At 37.1% G+C, this 9,169-nt stretch overlaps 1 protein-coding gene across 1 annotated transcript; it reads right to left on the minus strand.

Annotated features, from left to right (window-relative positions):
* Positions 1-286: 286 nt before the first annotated feature.
* Positions 287-8,804, minus strand: LOC117319937 (WD repeat-containing protein 81-like; the record flags this gene model as incomplete). Its single annotated transcript, XM_033874643.1, is given in 9 exon segments — positions 287-426; positions 832-1,120; positions 1,497-2,634; positions 3,716-3,900; positions 4,579-4,741; positions 5,070-5,113; positions 6,077-6,259; positions 7,007-8,215; positions 8,655-8,804. Coding segments are annotated over 9 exon segments (3,501 nt in total), but the record flags the coding sequence as incomplete, so codon positions are not given.
* Between the last annotated feature and the right edge of the window lie 365 nt (positions 8,805-9,169).

Below are 9,169 nucleotides of genomic sequence, written 5' to 3' on the forward strand. Positions count from 1 at the left end.
ATACAGGGGATATATTACATACCATGTCCACTATACAGGGGATATATTACATACCATGTCCACTATACAGGGGATATATTACATACCATGTCCACTATACAGGGGATATATTACATATCATGTCCACTATACAGGGGATATATTACATACTATGTCCACTATATACAGGGGATATATTGTCAGTACATACCATGTCCACTATACAGGGGATATATTACATACTATGTCCACTATACAGGGGATATATTACATACCATGTCCACTATACAAGGGATATATTACATACCATGTCCACTATACAGGGGATATATTGTAGTAAGATCACTTGTTCTCCATACATCTGAGCAATACAGGACAGACATTCCAACACCTTGTGGGCATTCCGATCTCCACACACCAGGCGGGAGGACTTCGGGAACTTTTTGTCTAAGGAGATGAATAGCATATATTATTATTTTGGTTGCAACCTGTTGATTTTGTAGTAATCAGGATTTCTGATTGACTTGCATACATATAAATGCAGTATAACTTTAAGTTTGAATAGGCTTCCAGGTTTCATAGGTTTCACTTAAGACATGTTATGAAAATAGATCAATAATGCTTCAATAATCCAAACAAAAGATATATAATTTTTACAAACACATAAACATTATTTGATTTTAATATCAACAAAATTATATGACTTTTAAGTTTATATTCAGGACTGAGGGCATACAGTAAAGTGATCCACTATCCGTCACGTTTAGTCAGAAAATGATCAAAACAGTGCTATTTCAAGGCCTATAGATATACACATAAGCAACAATTAGACTTGAGTCAGGGCATGCTCACCTGCCTCCACTAGTACGATAAGCTGTTCCTCTCCAAAGTAACACAGGGCCAACATTCGTAGGAGATTACGAGACAGGAACTTGGCTGTAAGGACAGGTCCAAGTCTCTGCGACAACCACTTGATGCTTTCTGCCGACACGTCGCTGATGTTAACCACTTCCTCTGCAGTCCTTTCTGACATACTGTGAGCAAACTCATCCGTCTCACTACGCACCATACTGGACTTCACTTCAGATCCATTATTCTTATTTTCTGTATCTTCTGCTATGTCATCATTGTCATTGTGATTCTGGACATAGAAATACATTGTATTTATCCTGAAATAAGCCTGGGGGACCTATACATATAATTTCTGACATAATGAAGGGACTGGGTTTATAACAGGGCAATAATATAGCATGGTATTTGCATATGAACTGCAAACTTTGTGGGAGGGCTTATTATCAGGCATTGACTTATTGCTGGATAAATATGGTACATCAAAGTTGTTTATACTATTTTACAAATAATTATTCTTTGACCTTACATGATTATGTTTTAATTTGTATTCTTTTATGGCCCATCAATAATTGGAGTCATTTAGGGCCAACAGCTTATAAGGATTTGAAACTGAAGACCATTATTATATATTTTATACTGAAGTACTTTTTGTCAGTAAAACCTACCTGTAATGGTGGAGTTCCCCAGTCTCGTGTTGAAATATTCCTCTCTGTCAGTGAACCTCCATCGCTCTCAACTACTCCTTGTGGGTCATGTGATTTGTCAATCAGATGGGAAATGCTGTGAATGGACGCCCGCTCTGCACTCTCTGCTCCATAAGCCTCACAATCACTCCGGAAATCAGACTCATCATCAACACTAATATTAAGCGAATCCTCAGATCTCTCATCTTCATCATCAGCCTCATCCTGATTGTCCTCACTAAGGGATATAGTATCTGCTATTTCATCGTCTATGTCATCTACATCATCTTGTGTTGATTCTGTTGGGAATTCAGAGAACTGACTTCCCATCTCTAAGTCCTCATCCCGGTCCTCCTCCTCCTCTAGAGGAGGAAGTGTCAGACCCTCATCATCCTCACGCTTCACCAGGTCGTCAAGTGCATCACTCTCTTGCTGATCACTATACAGTTCCTCAAACACATAATTCTTATAGCCCGCCACAGCCTCTACTAGCAGAGTGGCAAAGTTAGACAGAAATGTCTGTAGTCCCAGCCTCAGCAGCATCTGTATGAGGAATGTTTTGTGGTAGATTTTCATCAGTTTAGGGGAGGGATTCTCACCACTGAATAGTTTCACTAGATGCTGAAGGAATCTGGTACTTGTTTCCTTTGGTCCAATCTCTTGTCCAATCAAATTGAAGAGCGACCATGCTGCAGGTATTGCCGTTATGTCATCTCTGAACAGATCTTCTACATATGGTAGTATTAATTCCAAGCCCTCTTGACTAAGATGTCCTTGAAATGTTTCAAGAAAGTTTTGCAGAATTTTCACTTTTTCTCTGGCAATGACTTTAATAACTTTCTGCTTTTCATAAGGTGGGTAACTGTAGGACCACCTGACCTGCTGAATGTCACTGTCTTTGACCTTGAGCCGACACAGACAGGTATAAAGGTCAGGGAAGTATTTTGGGAAGGGAAGCACGTTTAAAACTGGGTGAAGGAGCTGTACTGGTGTAGGGGGAGGTAACCCTAACTTATTCACTACTGGGTAACAAAACCCAGACTGAGTTACTTCCCTTTTATTGTTTCCTGAGGTATAGTCCTTGAATTGCAAAAGTAATTCCACCGCTTTAAGTAAAGGCCTAAAATGTGAAAATGAAATATCAATCATCTTACATCATAAAATGAAGAACTCACAATTGCAACAAAGAAGAAATCTCAGAATGAGAAAAAAATTCTCTAAAATCATGATTTAGGCAATAAATTTATATGATACAGTAGAGCATATCAGAAGGAGCAATACATAAAATGTGATATTTATCAATAGTCAAATACACAGAATTAGTTACAGATGGGGTAGAATACCCCATCTGTAACTAATTTATAACAATGTACAGTCAAATACACATTCTACCCCATCTGTAACTAATTTATAACAATGTACAGTCAAATACACATTCTACCCCACCTGTAACTAATCTATAACAATGTACAGTCAAATACACATTCTACCCCACCTGTAACTAATTTATAACAATGTACAGTCAAATACACATTCTACCCCACCTGTAACTAATCTATAACAATGTACAGTCAAATACACATTCTCCCCACCTGTAACCAATTTATAACAATGTACAGTCAAATACACATTCTACCCCACCTGTAACTAATTTATAACAATGTACAGTCAAATACACATTCTCCCCACCTGTAACTAATTTATAACAATGTACAGTCAAATACACATTCTACCCCACCTGTAACTAATTTATAACAATGTACAGTCAAATACACATTCTACCCCATCTGTAACTAATTTATAACAATGTACAGTCAAATACACATTCTCCCCACCTGTAACTAATTTATAACAATGTACAGTCAAATACACATTCTACCCCATCTGTAACTAATTTATAACAATGTACAGTCAAATACACATTCTCCCCATCTGTAACTAGTTTATAACAATGTACAGTCAAATACACATTCTACCCCACCTGTAACTAATTTATAACAATGTACAGTCAAATACACATTCTACCCCACCTGTAACTAATTTATAACAATGTACAGTCAAATACACATTCTCCCCATCTGTAACTAATTTATAACAATGTACAGTCAAATACACATTCTACCCCACCTGTAACTAATTTATAACAATGTACAGTCAAATACACATTCTACCCCACCTGTAACTAATTTATAACTATGTACCTGGGAAAGCTGTCATGTCCTTCTCTAAACGTTGACTTGAGGACATTGTATCGGTGAGTTAGGGAGGTCTTTGTCGGCTGCATGTGGAGAGAGGATGCCAGGAATATCTCACACACTAGACAGCCAAAGGCTTGCATGTCACGTGTCAGAACACTTGAGGAGCCATTCACAGGGGAAGGAGCAGTCTACAAAAATCATTTTATCTTAGTTATAATATTCTTAATTTTTATCATTTTTCAATTTCAACATAACAAAAGGTAAACATTTAATATTATCATGAAAAGTATTTTCATTAAAAATACCGGAAAAATGAACTCAGTAACATTACTTCGCCAAAAGAGGAATGACAACATTCCTTAAGAGTCCATACAACTAGTACATATGTATTTGATTTGGTTTTGGTAATCTAAGATATGTTTAAAGATTTAAATGCATCTGAACATGTGACCTTGTAAAGTTGCCACACACTACAGACCAAATATTATGACCTTACACGTAGGCAGTTATCTATTCAGGAGAAAACTGTCTAAGCTATTTTATCCATTACAGTCTGCTCACCTTAGTACAGTTTTGTTTACAATATATATACATATTAAAAGTAAGAAAAAAGTTTGTGTCAATGTGGAGTTGAATACATCAAAAAACAAACAAAACTTGACGACAAACTTTCAAGCGCTTTCACAGCTGGTTAGGAGCAGCAACAGCTATGAAAGCGCTAGAAAGTTTGTTGTCAAGTTTTGTTATTTTTTTTATATACATGTACAGTATATCAATGTATACCATCACACGACTGCTCAAATGTAATTAAGAGAACATCATACAACATTCCAACCACAAACTAAACTAGGGGAAAGGACACACACCTTTACACAAGTGGAGTGTGGCAGCTCCCTCATGGTACTACTGGAGAAGCTATACAGAGACTCTAGCTGATCCAGCTCAGATACTGGGTCATAAGACTTGGGAAGACGGATGGTGGCTAGTTCAGGACGCTGGGCATTGACTGTCTGACTTGTTCCAGACGACCTTAATAAAATTTAAAACATTAGACAATCTCAGCATACACTGTATATGAAATGAGATACCAGAAGCTTCAATAACTAGCCCTGATTTCATCAATGTTCCTTTACTTAAGCAAATACTTTAGCTTAAAAATTTCCATGGGAAAGCATTAAGAATATAAGCAAAGCTCCTTGATTAAGACTGCTTCCTTAAACCTAAAAATGGTTTCTTAAGAAAACTTTGAATTAAGGAATTGTGATCATGAAACCAGGGCTGCTACAAAGAAATCATAACTGTTAAAATCACACTGGTTTGCCCTTGTTGATATTGTATAGCTATACTTAAAACTCACCTCTTGTCACCTGAGCTTGTATCCTCCACCAGATCACCCAGCATCTGTAAAAGGAAATAATCGGATACAGACATCTTTAAGTTTTTTACACTTAAAGGCCAAAGTTATGAATTTCTAAAACTTTTCTTTGGGCTTTTGTCAACTCCTATAGGTACTGTATATACCTAATACCAGAAGTTGACCTCCTTCAACATGTAAAGATATTTTTGGACAGATTTTCAAAATATTAACACTTGGGAACCTGAATTGTAAAGATAACTGATTTGTGATATTTGTACATTTAAGATTCAGAATTGTATAAACATTATATTACGTAATTTGTATTCCTGAAATTAATTTCCTACACTGATTGCCGGAGATAAACTTAGTAAAAACACATTTGCTCAATCTGATAAAAAACATCAAAGTAATACATAAAGATATTCTCAAATACCATGACTATACCACAAAGTTTTCATTACAATGGCAGTGCAGATTATGCTAATTATAGTCACACACGGCTGATCATCACCTTCGGTATGAGCTGACATAAACACCTCACTTATGAGAAGTCAGCACATCACATACATTTTGAAATGGGAGTCTTGACAAAATTGTCATAATTTATCCTAAACACAAGATCTTAAAGTACTGTTATTTTGTGAGTTTTAGTTATTCAATTTACCAAATAGATATTTCTTTTTTACCCTACTTCCCCCCCCCCCCCCCCCCCCCCTTCCTACTTTTGGGAGATTTTCTCATTTTTTGGTTTTATTGCATCAATTTTTTTATTTATAGAAAAAACAGTCTGTAGGAAATACTACAGTATACCCTTTATGGATAGTGAAATAGGCGTGGATAAATGTCGATGTTTAGGTTTAAGACTAATAATTCTCAACTTACAATTCAGCAGGAGTGTGTAACACTACACAATTATACAACTGTGCCAGTATATACACAACTGACAAAGAAAGATATTACAGATCTATATCCACTACTACAATCAGTATATCTATAATCCATCTAACCTGAGACGGCAGCATATTCTTCAGCAGCCTTGGAGGCTTGTGCTCGGTCCTTTGGGAGACTGGGGTCCTGTGAGGGTGGGGCACATTGAACAACTGTACAACACCCCTGTTTGTCACATGTTTATGCTCATCCACCAACTGTAGGTTCACATTCTTCGACTTCACGGCAGCCAATCCTGTCAGCTATAAAAATAAGTGAACACTTTAAATGAGTGTTCTTAAGTTCTCCGATCATAATAATGCTGTGAATGGAAAAATATACACAATATATACACTTAATGTTATGTATGTAAACATAATTTCCACAGGGGCATGTAACAATATTTCTGGGGCAGTCTAGTATACTATATCTAGGTGGAGTATACTAGATCACCCTGAAACATTGTTACATGCCCCTGTGATAAACTCTAATAAAGTGGAACTGCACACATGTACATTGCCTCACTTCTGGCCTTTAGTTGAGCATTCGCCCCTTTGAGGAAGGCTTTAAGTTCTGTTCCCTGGCCAAGACATACCAGAGTCTATAAAAATTGTAGTTTCTGCCCTTGCTTAGCTCTCTGCATATAAAGAGTGGGGCGACTGGTTCCCTCATTGTCAGTATGCATGTTATGTAAAAGGGTGGGATAGGTAGGGACCTGCAGCACTATAAAGTAAGCACGAATATACAGCAGCCTTCCAAAAACACACACATTGACCACGCACATGCATCTTGCATGCAGGGAAGGCTGTCCTTCAATAACATAGATGTTGATAGGACATGAAAGAACACTAAACGAAATTGTCTTGGCCAAAATTCATTAACACATTTCATTGCCACTTAATATGAGATTTCTATATTTCAGAATTATAAAAATGGATTACCTAATGATCTCAATTTATCTGACAAGGATACACTGTACACAAACAAACAAGGCTAGATTGATGTTGTACCTTGAAGCCAAAGGTGAGATCAACCCAGTGATGGAGGCAGCTGGAGACCTGCTCACTTTCTAGAACCTCCATATGTTTACTGATGAAGTCTTCCGCAGTCTTGCTCCAGGGAGGTAACTCAAGGTCAGGCAAGTCCTCGTGCATAGATGTAAAAATGGTAGGATCAGTGAAGAATTCTGGGATACATTCATCCGGAGTCGACTCTTGCATCCTTTGCATACTACTGGGATACTCATTTGGAACCCACCGGGATCTTACATGTGTGCACAGAATGGACTTTGGTGTGCGTCTTGCTTTATATACATAGTATGTTATGTCGGATAAAACATCAGAAACATGATGAGGAATGTGAGAATCATCCGAGAGACCTGAGAATGCTTCATACGTCAAATCAAGTTGATTATCTCCCTTGTTTAGTCTATATTTGGATTTTTTCAAATCACGGAAGCCATAATCAGGGCCAGAAAAGTCCATGACCCATGGCAAGACCGGGTGATGATTGGGATCACCCGCTCTTCTTCCTGCTAGTGTGTTTAGCACCATTAAGTATCTGAAATTACTTATCTTCCTATTAACCCACTGTTCTACGAAATCAGGAAGATATTTAATTTCAAATTTCAAATTTTGACTAGACTGTAAATATTTTCGTGCATCCTCTACCATAGTGTCACTTTCACTGCGAAGTCTCTGAAGTAAAGGACCTGTCATAACCTGGTCTCCAGTCTGGCCAGCTAATGTAGCCGGCTGACTTTCCAGGGTATTAAGGGTGTCCGAGTCTTGAGAGCCACTAGACCCAGCACTCGGACATATATGTCCCACCGGTACGTTAGCAAGATACACCCACAGCTTGTGATCAATCAAAATATTCCTCATGTTTAGATCACCTGCTGACAAACCGTGCTTGTGGAACATTCTCATGGACTGAAGTATCTGGTACAACACAAAGAGAGGCTTGCTGAAAGATGATTCAAATATTGAAGGACTAAAAGTCACCACATCATGAAGAGATTGTGCAAAGTACGGCTGTATAAGGTGAAAATACACATCTGTTTCAACTATGGTTAAGATTGGAACAGTATTCTGGAGAAAAGTTGAGGGCACAGTAAGTCGGTCTGAAGGTGGATCCACTTGGTGGTTTTTGTGTTTGTTGAGACTGTTATAAGCCTGGGGATGAATTTGTTGGAGGTATTGTCTCACTGCTTCCGTAAACTACAACAGAAAAAAAAGTATAGAACTCTGGATATTTAGTATACATGTATGTCTTATAGAAGTTATAAGTAAACAGAAAGTACCTAGAGAGCAAACTATAGAACTCCAGACATTTAATAAATGTCTTATAGAAGTAATAGGTAAACAGAAGTACCAAGAGAACAAAGTATAGAACTGTGGATGATCATTATATGTGTTATATATTTTTAACTTATAGAAGTTAAAGGTAAACAGAAAGTACCAGTGTATCATTTTTTCAATTCATACACATATAGCATTAGCAATCCTGGCACAACAAGCAGAATTTTAAAAAATCACCAAAAAAGTCATCACAATTTTTTGTATGTTTGGAAAGTTTCTTGTCTGATCTAAGTAAATATTTTTCCAACAAGTACAAAAGTACTAAATTTCTTACCATTATTATTATTTCCCATCTTACCTGTGTCTGTCTGTGTGTCATCTTGTCCTCCTCGCCCCCATGGTAACGCTCATATGCAGATCTCCATAAGTTCTGGAAGTTTTCCTTACTTGTCTCTGACAGATGTCCGAGCAGTGAGGCATCAAGCTCCAGGGTTATACATGGCTTCATCCTGGGGCCTAAAGCCAAAGTTTGGTAAGTTTTTCAAAACCAACAAACACAATCACAATGAAACAAATTTTAAGAAACTTTTTTTCTAAAAAAAAGTTGAAACTATGAAATTGAGCAAAATAGATAAGACAAGAGGACCTTTAGGCTGGCATCTCTTTGACACCTGTACATGCATGTTGTTAACCAAGCTTGTGAATTCAAAGGAGGTTTGTCAAATCAATTAATTAAACTAGGATTAGATACTTCTTGGAAGGTTTTTTTCTGCAGCTTTTGTATAGACTAATAATAGAACAAAAAAATTGTCAGAAAAATATTCTCTAACAACTTCTTAAGCTAGGTGAATGATATGGATACTAATCTTAATA

The sequence above is a fragment of the Pecten maximus genome, unplaced genomic scaffold (assembly GCF_902652985.1).
Source record: "Pecten maximus unplaced genomic scaffold, xPecMax1.1, whole genome shotgun sequence".
Taxonomy (NCBI): domain Eukaryota; kingdom Metazoa; phylum Mollusca; class Bivalvia; order Pectinida; family Pectinidae; genus Pecten; species Pecten maximus.